Raw genomic sequence first — 13,247 nt, forward strand, 5'->3', positions numbered from 1 at the left:
CTGATTGCTGTAGTAGCTCAGAATAATAATAATAATCAAGTCATCAAAGAGTTGTTGTATATTACAATGGCTGTTGGCAGGAAGGATCTCCAGTAGCGGTCAGTGTTGCAGCCAAACTGAAGAAGCCTCTGACTGAAGACACTCTTCCGTTGTCGGACAGTCTTGTGAAGAGAATGCTCAGGGTTGTCCATCATGTTCTTGATTCTCTGGAGAATCCTTCTTTGCATGATCTCCTCCAGCGGTTCCACAGTCGTCCCCAGAACAGAACCAGCCTTTGTTATTAGGCTGTTGAGCCTTTTCAGGTCCCTGCTTCTGATGCTGCTACCCCAACAGACTTGTAGAAGATCTGACTGCAGCATCTTGCTACAGACATTGAAGGACCTAAGCGTCCTCAAGAAGTGCAGTCTGCTGTGTCCCTTCTTGTAAAGATTCGTCATGTACGTTTCTAACATGAAATCTATCAGACAGGTAGGATTTAAACCAGCCTAGCGCTTTGTTGATTCTAAAGTGTTTTAATAATGTGGAATGCTCTCCAGTAATGAGTTGAATGTTTAATCCTGTTATTCCAGATCTTATTACACCATTTGTTTAATTCAATAATGGTTTCAGTATATTCACACATTAATATTATGAATTTTTAACATATTTCTCCACATTAGGTCAAACAACCTTTAAGTGGTTGTGTCTGAGGTCTTTGATAACTTTTAACAAGTCAAAATGTCTTTGGTAGGTATCACAGAGTTCAGCTGGTGCCAAGTGTGGTACCCAGCCCTAGCTTCCTTAAATCATAAAAATAACTGGTCAGAAATTGAGAACAAAGACAAAGAACAGACAAATTCATCTTCTTAACCAACTTTATTTCAAAACATCTGAAAACGTGATGTAGTCCACAGCAGGTGGTACTGGTGGCATCGGCTGCTTCTCAGCTTCAGTGGCACCTGTGAAGATAAACAACCGTTTCAGAAGCAGGTAACCCGACAAATTCCTGGAAAGTCTCCTTTCTCTCCCTCGTGTGAAACTAACGTTTATAAACTCAATAATAAATCAGGACTGCCTCTTAACCAGAAACAACAAGTTTTTAGATCTGTAGTTTGTTGCTTATCCCAGGACCCACTGACTTCCTTTATCTTCCCCTTTCCTTACATTTTTTTATCAAAATTTTATTTTAACTTTATTATATTTGTACAAAATTGCTTTTGTTCTTATTAAGCACCTTGTGATTTTTACCTTGAGGCGCTACATAGAAGTTCTTTCACTTTTTTTTTTTACAGAACCTCAAAACAGTTTATTAGGCAAATCTAATTAATGGCATTTTAAAAGTTTTATGCATTATGTAAGCTTATACTACATATTAGATTATTCAAATTACAGAAATTACTTTGATTTTAGACACAGATTTTCTAGGAAGAATCCAAGGGGGGAACCTTTAAAATCCACATCAGAATTTGAGGATACATTTATATGAAGTAGAGGCGTTGTAGTACTCATCGTCCACACCAGGTGCTGGGATAACAGGATGAGGCAGAAGGTGGAAATGGCTAAAGGGCTATTACACCTAATTTTTTTCCTTTAATCTGCTCTAGCTCAAAAACTACAACACCCACACTTTTCAAACCTGTTCTGGATTATTCTAAACTAATATCAGATTACTATTACAATCAAGCCATTACATCTCAAAGCCACATTGTTAGTTTTGAGATGGTTTTTTTTGTTCATCTGCACGAAGACAGAGCAGTTCAGAAGACCTTTAATGAACACTAAATCAGAGTTTGGATAGCCGGTCCTAAGGGTTACTGGAGTCCTACCCTGGAGCCAGGCCTGGGGTTGGGGCCCGTGGGCAAGCGCCTGGTGGTCAGGCTTTTGCCCATGAGGCCCAGCCTGAACCGGATACATGGGCTTATCCAACTGTGGACCCACTACCTGCAGGAGGGACATGGAAGTAGGGCCGCTCAATTAATCGAATTTTAATCACGATTACGATCTGAGTTTTGAACGATTATAAAAAACAAAACAAGCCGATTATTTGCTCCTCCCGCTTGCGCTGCCCTGAGTTGCAAATGAAGCGCTCCTCCACAGTGTTGCCAACTAATTGACTTTGACGCTATTTCTAGCAGATTTTCAGACCCCCTTCTTGACTTTTTAAATCTTAAAAGTACCTAGCGAACACCTCAGAAACATCTCTGGTAACCCTTAGCTACTTTCTGGATAACTGTCGTCGACATTTCCTGCAGGTTAGCTAAACACTCAGCCTGTGCTCCGGACCGTTCTTCAGGACATTAGGAAAGGGAATGATGTAGTGATGTGTCGGTCGCTAAAGAAACGGCTCTCGGAGCCGGCTCCCTGGTAGAGTAACCAGAGTGAGTGACACACACACCGCACCTGCGGACTCCTGAGCCACTAAATACAGCTAAATGTGCGCGTGCGGCATGCTAAACACACGTGCAGCTTGCCCCGATTGCTGTGAGACCGGGTTGGGGGTGGGGGGTGCAGCTGTGGTTGGGACAATTATTACATTAACTGATGGACTTGTAAATAAATAGTTTATAAATAAGGTAGAAATAAGTTCTTCACGCTGATAAATAATAACTAATCTCTCTGAGGACACGGTGCTAGTGCACTCTCCTACAGCACCTTGACACGACTCAATAAATGCTATGCAACATTTTGTGAACATGAATTTATTTGCGTTTATTTGTTGTAAATGCCACTGTATAATTCTTGCTGTCAGTATTTGCAAGATATTGGTATTTGGGTCTGTACTGGTTAGACTTAAATGAGTTAAACCAAGGTATATGGCCCTTGGGTCATAGACTATGAGCTATAAGTTTACTGGTCTTTTTATACTGGGAATCAGGAGTTATTTTAGTGATCATCTTGTTTCTTGTTTATTTTTGTCCTGATTGTGCCCTGAGCAGTTTTATGACTGAATAAAAACAAAAACATAAATAGAATTATCGTCCTAAATAATCGTGATCTCAATTTCAGTCACCATAATCGTGATTATTATTTTTGCCATAATCGAGCAGCCCTACATGGAAGGGTCTGGTGCAGTGTGGATCAGGTAGCAGACAGAGGCAGGAGCTTTAGCGATCTTATTCCTGGACAAGAAAACTGGCTATTGAAACATGGAACGTAACCTCTCTGGCAGGAAAGGAGCTGGAGCTTGTAGAACAGGTTGAGCGGTACCGGCTAGATGGACTCGCTTTAACACAAAGCATTGGCTCTAGAACCTCAGTCCTGGAGAGGGGTTCGACACTCCTCCACTGGAGTTTATCCAGGTGAGAGGCGGAGGGCTGGGGTGGGCTTTTTGCTAGCCTAAAGACTCACTGCCTGTTTGTTGGGGTTTACCAAAGGGGACAAGAGGGTAACTTTCCTGTGCTTTCGGCTGGGGGAACAGGTCCTGACTGTTTGTGCTTATGCACCCAATAGCACTTCTGAGTACCCATCCTGTTTTTTGGAGTGCCTGGATCAAGTGCTAGATGGTGCTTCGACTGGGGACTCCATTGTTCCTCTGGGGGACTTAAACACTTATGTGTGCAATGACAGCATGACCTGGAGGGGCGTGGTTGGGAGGAAAGGCCCACCCACTTTTAACCAGAGGGGTGTTTTGTTATTTGACTTCTGTGCAAGTCGCAGTTTGGCTAGAACGAATATCATGTTCGAACACAAGGATGCCCATTGGTGTACTTGGTACAAGAGCAGCCTAGGATGCAAGTCGATTGACTTCGTAGTCACATCACCTAACCTGAGCCGTACGTTTTGGACACTCGGGTGAGGACCAGAGCTGCCAACTGATCACCACCTGGAGGTGAGCTGAATCTGATGCTGCGCAGACCTGGCAGAGCCAAACGTATAGTCAGGGTTTGCTGGGAATGCCTGGCAGAAGAACTGGTCAAGATGGTCTTCAATTCCCACCCCCGGCAAAGCTTTGACCACGTCCCAAGAGCAGCGGGACACATCAAGTTTGAATGAGCCTTGTTCCACTCTGCAACTGTTGAGGCGGCTGTTGCTAGCTGTGGTTGCAAGGTGGGCGGTGCCAGGTGTGGCGGTAACCCACGTACCCAGTGGTGGACACCAGAGGTTTGAGGAGCCATCAGGCTGAAGGAGGTCTGCAAGGCATGGCTGGTCTGTGGGTCTCCAGAAGCAGCAGACAGATACCGGATGGCTAAGTGGGGTGCAGCAGTGGCAGTTTGAGACAAAATCTTGGCCGTGGGAGGACTTTGGAGAGGCCATGGGAAAAGACTATTGATTGGCTCCAAAGAGGTTCTGGCAAACTGATGGAGATGAGCCAGAAAGCGAGGCTCTCAATTTACCGATTGATCTACGTCCCAATCCTCACCTATGGTCATGAGCTTCGGGCAATGACAAAGAAGATGGTGGATACAAGCGGACAAAATTAGTTTCCTTCCCAGGATGGCCGAGGTCAGTCTTAGGGATAGGGTAAGGAACTTGGACATCTGGGAGGGGCTCTGAGAGAGGCCGCTGCTCCTCCGCAGCAAAAGAAGGCAGTTAAGGTGGTTCAGGCTTCTGGTCAGGAGGCCTCCTTTGGGAGTTGTTTTTGGCATGTTCTGCTAGCATGAGGCCCCCAGGTAGACCCAGGACAACCTGGGGGCAATACATTTCTAGGTTGGCCAGGAAAAGCCTGGGTATCCCAGCTGAGGAGCTGGCAGACTTGGCTGGGGAGAGGATTGCCTGGGAGGCCATACTTGGAATGCTGCCCGTTACCCAGATAAGCTAAGGAAGGTGAGGTGTTTATCTGCACAAGGATGTGTTAGATAATCTAAAGTAGTGAAATATAAATCCCTAGGTTTCATTTGTTAGCCTAAATCACTGAGCTATGGCTCTAGATAATGGCTGGAGATGGGGTTCTTGGCCTCCAGCTAGGGTGGATATGCGCAGTTAACTGGTTGTAAACAATACCATGCAATGGGTCTAGATATTAGATTTGTTTTTGTAAATAATGGTAAAAATCAGGAAATTTTCTAGAAAGAGGAAACTTCCATTAAGATTTGTTGAGGAGCGAGATGGCCATTTTGAGTCTGCACTAGGGTTGTCACGGTAACCGGTATAGCGGTAAACCCCGGTAAAAAAGTTGACAATAAAAATAACCGTCCAGTTTTTAAAAAATTAAATTATCTCGGTGGGTTTACCGTGGCCGCGGTTTCGGGGCGGTGACCCTTACCAGCCACCGTCGCTTCTGCTGAAGTTCCCGCGCACACGCACTTTTTAGTTTGCAACGGCACCAAAACTTTGAAGCTGAAATAACGGCCGAAGGAGGAGACGGCAGCGCCCAGGACATCCATCAGCCCTCAAAGAGGACTAAATCGGAAGTATGGGCATATTTTGGATTTCTGAAAAATGCTGAGGGACAGTTAATAGAAGACGGCTATCCCGTTTGCAGAACGTGCAGAAACAAGTGTCTGCAAAAGGCAGCAACACTTCGAATCTAATGGCACATCTGCGTGACCATCACCCACGTCTCTACAGCCAGTGCAAGGTAAGCTAACATTAGCATTTTAGCTTAAATGCATGACGTGAGGACTTTTGGTTGAGGGAGAATGCAACGAGTCACTATATACTGCAGCCGCAGCGTCCTCTGGCAGCATTTAAACCGTGTCACGGACACCCTGTTGCTGGATGAAGCATCTTATTTGTTGATGATGAAGAGAAATATACAATTAGTTCCTTGTCATTGGTTTGTTTACTTATTCAATGCCATTTATACTTGAACATTTGGATTTGATTACATAGTGTAGTAGTTATTTTAGTCATTTGTTTAAAGTGGCTATTTGTTTTAAATACATATTTTTTAAGGTTGACTTGTACAGCGCTCAAGTCAAGTGTGGACTGGAGTTTTAGATTTTCATTTTGATAATGAAGAAAACAAGTATATGAGAAAACAAGTGGTGTTTCTTTGATTTGTTTACATATTGTTTATGTTTTGAATGTTTGGATTTGTATCATTTAAACCTGCACTGACTACTGTAACATGTTCCAGAAAAAGAAGCTATTTGTTCCTTTACTTGTGAAAAGTTGCACTTTTGCTAAGGCTTTGTGTTATTTTAGGTTTAATAAACACTGTTAAACCTTTTCAGAACTATTTCAGTTTGTGTAGAACAGGACTATCAATGCTTTCTGAACATATGCAACACCGTTTAAAAAATACCGCGATAATACCGAAAACCGTGATAATTTTGGTCACAATAACCGTGAGGTTACATTTTCATACCGTGACAACCCTAGTCTGCACTAAATATTTTAAATTTCTACTGACGACCCCCCCCCCCCCCCAAAAAAAAAACACTGAATTAATGAGTTCCAACCATTGTCAAAGTGTGTTAATTTTGAAATTCCACATCAGATGTAGATGACACTTCCTGTAGTGGAACTAGTGGTGGACTACTCTTCACCTTCCACACCAGAAGCTGGAATAAGACAATTTTAGGATGTTCTTAAAACATATTGTGTGTAATATGTATAGGTTTTTGGATGCATAATTTATGATTTAAAAACAAGCTGTTGAATGGAGTTTCACAGGAATAACGAGAGGTCGTCCAACTGTAATAAAGTAAATCACGAAGGACTCAAACATTTAAAAATGAGTGTAATATTGTTTTCAGGCATTTCCACCATTTGTAATGTATATTTAAATATCTGTTCAAATATAGATATATCAATGATTTGGTAACTTTTGAATTCCATTTTTTAAGTATTTTTTCTTTAATCAGAAAATACGTTTCTGAGATGGGCTTTTATTTTGAAAAACAGTGGCCCAACCTTTCACCGTAAAGCTGTGAATGCGCACGCCTAGCAAAATCGAGTGAGGGCTCACTTTACTGTGCATCAGTGAGTGGAGGCTGGCTTCACCCCAGTGCGTGTCACTGGTTCTGACAAATTCATTTATTTTTTCTACCGTCAGTGGCGTCTTAAAAAATCCTCTTAAGTATTTCCCCCCAGTGGATAATATTGAAACTAGTTAAACTGGAAAAGCTGGACTCGCTGTACTTGATGAGCTGCTGCACAGGTGACTCAACTGTGTTGGAACAGGAAAACAGCCTGTAGTAGAGGATTAGGGTTGCGTCCCTCACCTATCGCAGCCTCCTGGCTTCTCTTTCAGACTCCAGAAGTGTCAGCACATCTCCTTCTCTGACTGGGCCCTTCACGTTCCTGATGATGGAGCGGTTGCTGTCGTCCATGAACTCAACACGGACCTGGAGGTCAAACACAAAAACACCAAATTTTATGTGATGGAACGGATTTAGTCTAGGGATGTCCCGATGCACAACTTTCTCACTTCCGATACATGACTGATTTCGCAGCCATCAGTGTTGACTGATACCGATATCAATCAGATATGATACCAGCACGCCTCATACACACTTTTACCCATTTAGTAGTGTGGAATGTATAGTCTAAAACGCTAGAGTTCTGATGAGAATTAAAAAGAGAGATCATATCTCTCCTGTCTTAGCTTCCCTACATTGGCTACCTGTTAAATTCAGAATAGATTTTAAGATCCTCCTTCTCACATATAAAGCTCTTAATAATCAAGGTCCATCATACATCAGTGATCTGATTGTTCCATATGTTCCTAACCGAGCACTTCGCTCTCAGACTGCAGGTCTACTGGTGGTTCCCAGAATATCTAAAAATAGGATGGGAGGCAGATCTTTTAGTTATGAGGCTCCTCTCCTGTGGAACCAGCTCCCAGCTTTAGTCCGTGAGGCAGACACTTTGTCTACTTTTAAGACTAGGCTTAAAACATTTTTATTTGATAGGGTCTACGGTTAAAATCTGATGTTAGCCTAGATCTGGACAAGTGGGGGAGTAGAGGCAGGTGGAGTGTACAGTCGGTAAAGATGGCTCTCCCTTGCCCCAACTGCATCTAAAAGGCTAGGTCATTGGTTGGCGAGCCACATGCAGCTCTGTCATCAATTTGATGCAGCTTTCTGTGATGAACATTTATTGAACTACTAAAGAATATTTAATTAAAATTATTTTATTTTCCAGCACTTTTTTGTCTGTATGCAAATTTTAAAAGGTCAAGATTGTCATCTTTTAAAATCATAACAAAAATAATGAAGACTTGAAATATAACAAATTTGTTCCTCTGCCTCATAACGCAGTTTGTGTGCTTTGCACTTCAAGCACTAGTCTAAACAACCTGACCAGTGTGTCCAGAACGTTAATTAAATAATTTCACTGAACATTTAACCCGTGGTCCAAAGGCACTCCGTCCTTCTGCTGTGACCCTAAACAGGCCCAACCTGGTGTACAGGTAACCTGCTTGTGTGTAATCAAATGTCTCTAGAAGAGCTTTCTGAGCTGAAGAGGATATGAGGTTCTGGACTTTTCCTCAGACAGGCTCATGGATGCGTCGCCCCATTGGAGACAGGGACAAGCGCTATTCAGCCAAACTTTCATCATCAGAAACATTTTCTGAGTGACAAGTCTCTCTGAGACCAGGTTTGGAAAACACTCGCTTCAGTCAGCGGAATTCTCCCGCATACGCCGAACAGCGAGCTGCGCTTGATTGATTTAGCAACCTCTGCGATGTGCGTAACGATGAAAATGTTAGCTCATTTGCATTCGTCTGTGTTCGTAACGACCAAGCCTTGTGGTTTCTCAGTCAAATACGGGAAATATCCGGCCATTTAACGGTTTTGCTTTCTTGTGAAGATTGTTGCAAAGAAAAAATTAAACTTGTTTAACATCAGAGTCATGCGCTGTTATCTCCTTCACTGTAAATGAGGGAAAAAAATGAACTGAACAGAACAGTTTAAACATGTTTTATAAGACAACATTTGTGACGTGTCAAAAACCGGAACCGGCTCAGGCCCAGTAGCCCACCCACAACGCCATGGCTGCTATGGCTCCCAGTGTTTACTTTAGGGTTACTTTAAAAGACAAATAGGAAATGCTTAGCTGGGTGAAAGAAAAATTAGCTGTAAAAACAGCCAATAACCGGCAGCGTATCGATAATGCTAGCTGAATGCTAGCTTATTGCTAATTTTACGGAACCATCAACCTCTTTCTTAACATTTGTGAATAACATATCAGCTCCAGTTTAATACGTTATGTTTTCCTGTGTGGGAGTCGGAGAATTTCCCTTTGAGCACGGAGGACAGAAGAGGAGACTTCATAGGATTGTGTGCAACTGTTTTCATAAACAGTTTTGAGGGATAAAGGTGTGGCATTTCTTTAAAATGAGAAGTATGTGTAAAAATAGGGCTGCACAATATATCGTAAATATATCGCGATATCAGCATGCACAATATTCATATCACAGAACAGATAAATATCACAATGGATGTCAGCTCAAATGTTTACTAAACATAATCTTCACCCATTTGGCCAAATGGATGGGTTCTCATAGGTTAGATGCCCGCCCCCGAGGTGGATGGCACTTAATTTTGATGGTTAGCAAACACCTGAGTTAGCCTTGTTCTGCTCTTTCTGCTTTTCCCGGGATCCACTGATCGCCTTTTCTTGTTCATTTTCATTTCCTCTTTCCTCACATCTTTTGCTTTTCTCATTTTTATGAGTTTTTTATTAACTTTGTTCCTGAGTTAAGATTTTATTTATCGCAAGTAATATTGTCATCACAATATTAATCACTGTTATCCAGTATCGCAGGTTTTCCTAATATCATGCAGCCCTATGTAAAAACAAAACAATTCTACATTTCTGTACGGATAATTGCATTTTTTAGTAAAACATTTAGTTGCCATGAACATTTATATTAATAAATTTTGAATGTAAGGGTAGTATTGATGTACAGCAGGTTGAAATATTTCAAAAAAATGGCACCAAAGCATGTAAACCATAAATATAAGTTATGGCGAACTTGTTCTATGGCAGGTCTCAAAGGGTTAATGAAGAACCAATATTAATCGTTTTTAACTTAAATATTAATTTAATTTCTAAGGTTTGGATGTCTGAACAGAAAGCTGAATTTTGAGACTGGTGTAAAGAAACTACTAACAGGTCTGGATGTGGTTTGGTGTGAGGTCTAAAACTCTGCCCTGGGCCTCAAGCCCTGCTGATGGATTTAGTTTCTATAAACAGCAGCTGGATTCTACTTTGTTCAAGTCGAGTCACGTAGTTAACACGTTCAGCACGCTCACACCTTCACCAGCAGCTCTGCCAGTTGATTGGTTCTCTAGTAACTACCGTATTTTCTGGACTATACAAGTAGCATTTTTTTTCATAGTCTGGCTGGTCGCTAAAGAAACAGCTCTCAGAGCCGGCTTCCTGTTGGATTAACCAGAGTGAGTGACACACACACCGCACCTGCGGACTCCTGAGCCGCTAAAACCGGCTAACTGTGCGCGTGCGGCGCGCTAAACACGTGCAGCTTGCCCCGATTGCTGTGAGACCGGGTTGGGGGGTGTAGCTGTGGTTGGGACATTTATTACATTAACTGATGGACGACTTGTAAATAAATAGTTTATAAATAAGGTAGAAATAAGTTCCTCACGCTGATAAATAATAACTAATCTCTCTGAGGACACGGTGCTAGTGCACGCTCCTACAGCACCTTGACACGACTCAATGTTATGCAACATTTTGTGAACATCAATTTATTTGTGTTTATTTGTTATAAATGCCACTGTATAATTCTTGCTGTCAGTATTTGCCAGATATTGGTATTTGGGTCTGTACTGGTTAGACTTACAGAAGTTAAACCAAGGTCTACAGCCCTTGGGTCATAGACTATGAGTTGTACGTATATTGGTCTTTTTATACTGGGAATCAGGAGTTATTTTAGTGATCATCTTGTTTCTTATTTTTGTCCTGATTGTGCCCTGAGCAGTTTTATGACTGAAAACAAATAAAATCAACATAAATAGAAAAATTGTCTTAAATAATCGAGATCTCAATTTCAGTCACCATAATCGTGATTGTTTTTGCCATAATCGAGCAGCCCTACATATACATATATATGTATATGTACACACACACACAACTCAAGATATAAGTCCATCTCCTGCCAAGTACTGAAATACTTGATTCTATCCCTCTCTCCATCTGCAGACTCATTAATAAAATGAATTATACTAGAACCAATGTGTTTTTAGCCTTTGCATTTTTGCTAGTAAAAATTAGCTGTTCATGTCTTTATTTTCATAGTAAACCATGCTCAGGACAAGTGGGTCATGTTTCAGCTACAATAGATGTCATGAACAATGAGGTGCTTTAAAAAATGCTCTTATGTGTAGTGACACAAATCTGAACAGATGTTACTTTTAGATTTGTTGCTGTTGAATTTCACAAGATGAGGCCCAAACTTTATCGGTATTTTATTAGTCTGCAAACTCAAGTGTTTGTAAAATAAAAAGTTTCAGAGTAGCCCACTTCTGACGACTCGCTGCAGTGGTGGGCGGTGCTTTGCGGCTCATTACAGGGCCTTTTTAAATAGGAAAGTACCAAAATGTATCACTGAAAAATACATTTACCATTTGTTGGGACCCGGCTTTACTCCCATCTTGATTTTATTACATACTTTATTCCAGAAGGTCCCGCTGGATTTTAGTCTAAAACCAGAGCTCTGACACCCGGCAAGAACCCCAGGTTAGGTCTGCTGCATTGCAAACCCAAAGGATGCTGCCAGTCCAGCAGTGGGTCTATACTGGGTGGAGCCCGTTCACACACCCCACTGTTACAGAAACGAGCTGAACCACTCTGAAGATCATTTCTATAGCGCCTCTCAAGATAAAAATCACGAGGCGCATCACAAAAACAAATATATAAAAGAATTTAGAAAATGATTAAAATTTCTTTAAAATGATAAAATAGACAATTGTGATTAAAAAATGTAAAGAGAGGGAGTGAATAGGAAAGAGGGAAATCAGTGGATCCTGAGGAAGGTGGAACAGGTGGAGAGCAGAAGGAGGGTGATGAAAAAGCAGCAACGTTTTCTGAGCCTTGTTCATTAAATACTGACGATCGTTTTCTAGTTATTGACGTTAACATAAATATCAAGTTTTTTATCTAAAAATATTGATCTAAAATACAAAACTGTACAGTTTGATCAAGAATTTAAGGACTTAAACAAAGCACCTTTTAGTAGTTGAAAACACGTTATTGAAATTCAAGCATTTAAGGATTTCAAGCACCCTCATCAGTAATGCAGCTGTTTCTGTTGAGCTGCTCTTCTTACAAGCTTTAATAGAAACACTTACGTCCAACCGGACACTGAAAGCTGCGATTGTTCTGAAAAGGGGAGCGGGATTACACCCGTTTTAGAACATAATCAAACCCGGCGGCCCGGTTATCGTGATAGTCACGAGCGACTCCGAACTAAATCTGGACGCAGGCAGAACTTAGCACGACTAGCAACCTGACGCGCTGCTAACGTACCTGTGTACATTGTCCCTGGGAACCAGTTCTTCCAAGCACCTTAGTGACCTGTAAGTAAAAGCAGGTCAAAATAAAAACAACAAAGTTAGTTTTATGATCACATTTGTCAACGACATCGTCAAAAGCGCAAACTGCGAGCGGCTAGCTAACAGCGGTAGCACGGCAGGCCTCCATTACGGAGAGCCAGAGCAGAGGACACAACTTCAATTTAAGGCTAATTCGCCATGTTAACTTTCCACGTTCGTGGCCATTCTAAATAGCATTTATCACGGCAACATTACACTTAACTAGCAGTCATTCATTTGCGAGTCTAACGTGTTTTCTTACTCTTGCGAGCTTGATCGGCTGCACGCGGCTGGCGTCCATGTTGTCAGGTCAGACCGGAAAGGAAGTCACGTGTTGCGTGAACGGAATATATAGTTACCGTTACGTTAGTGTTTAACTCAATTTGGTGATTCTTAATAAAATTACAGGTCAGCTAAAATAATAAATATGTAGATAAAAATAAATAATTATGTTAAAAACAAAATATATTTGGAATGCTTCCGTTTCCGGTAGGCACTAACGAGTAGTTTTTTAAACACGTTTTATTTAACCAATGAAGCTTACAGGCTTACATAAGAATCGGGATTTACAGTCGAATTCTGAGCATGACAAAAAAGCAGGTGTACAAACAGAAACAATAACATTAACCTAGCTCAATATCAACCTGCAGAAATCATAACAAACAAAAAAATTACATCAAACAACATTATTAGGGGTAAAGGAAACATTCACCAAATTGTTATAGAGCCAAATGGCTTTCTTGGAACTACATAATTTAAGAGAATCCATTAAGGATGCAAGTTCTTTCAAAAAAACAATAAAGATCGGTTTGATATTGC

General features: G+C 41.4%; 1 protein-coding gene across 1 annotated transcript; it reads right to left on the bottom strand.

Annotated features, from left to right (window-relative positions):
* Positions 1-836: 836 nt before the first annotated feature.
* rps28 (ribosomal protein S28) lies at positions 837-12,809 on the bottom strand. The gene is made up of 4 exons (XM_015975080.3): positions 12,691-12,809; positions 12,364-12,411; positions 7,089-7,211; positions 837-938 (listed from the first exon to the last, which is right to left on the bottom strand). The coding sequence occupies exons 1-3, from the start codon at positions 12,727-12,729 to the stop codon at positions 7,089-7,091; spliced, it is 210 nt and encodes a 69-aa protein (XP_015830566.1). The 5' UTR covers positions 12,730-12,809; the 3' UTR covers positions 837-938.
* Between the last annotated feature and the right edge of the window lie 438 nt (positions 12,810-13,247).

Source organism: Nothobranchius furzeri, chromosome 11 (genome assembly GCF_043380555.1).
Source record: "Nothobranchius furzeri strain GRZ-AD chromosome 11, NfurGRZ-RIMD1, whole genome shotgun sequence".
Classification (NCBI taxonomy): Eukaryota; Metazoa; Chordata; class Actinopteri; order Cyprinodontiformes; family Nothobranchiidae; genus Nothobranchius; species Nothobranchius furzeri.

Bases quoted from the DNA above. Each gene is read 5' to 3' on its own strand.
- rps28 (XM_015975080.3), bottom strand. From the start codon at position 12,729: ATGGACGCCAGCCGCGTGCAGCCGATCAAGCTCGCAAGA. The intron at 12,412-12,690 runs GTAAGAAAACAC...TTTTACTTACAG, and splicing joins AGCCGATCAAGCTCGCAAGA to GTCACTAAGGTGCTTGGAAG. The intron at 7,212-12,363 runs GTACGTTAGCAG...TTTGACCTCCAG, and splicing joins CCCAGGGACAATGTACACAG to GTCCGTGTTGAGTTCATGGA.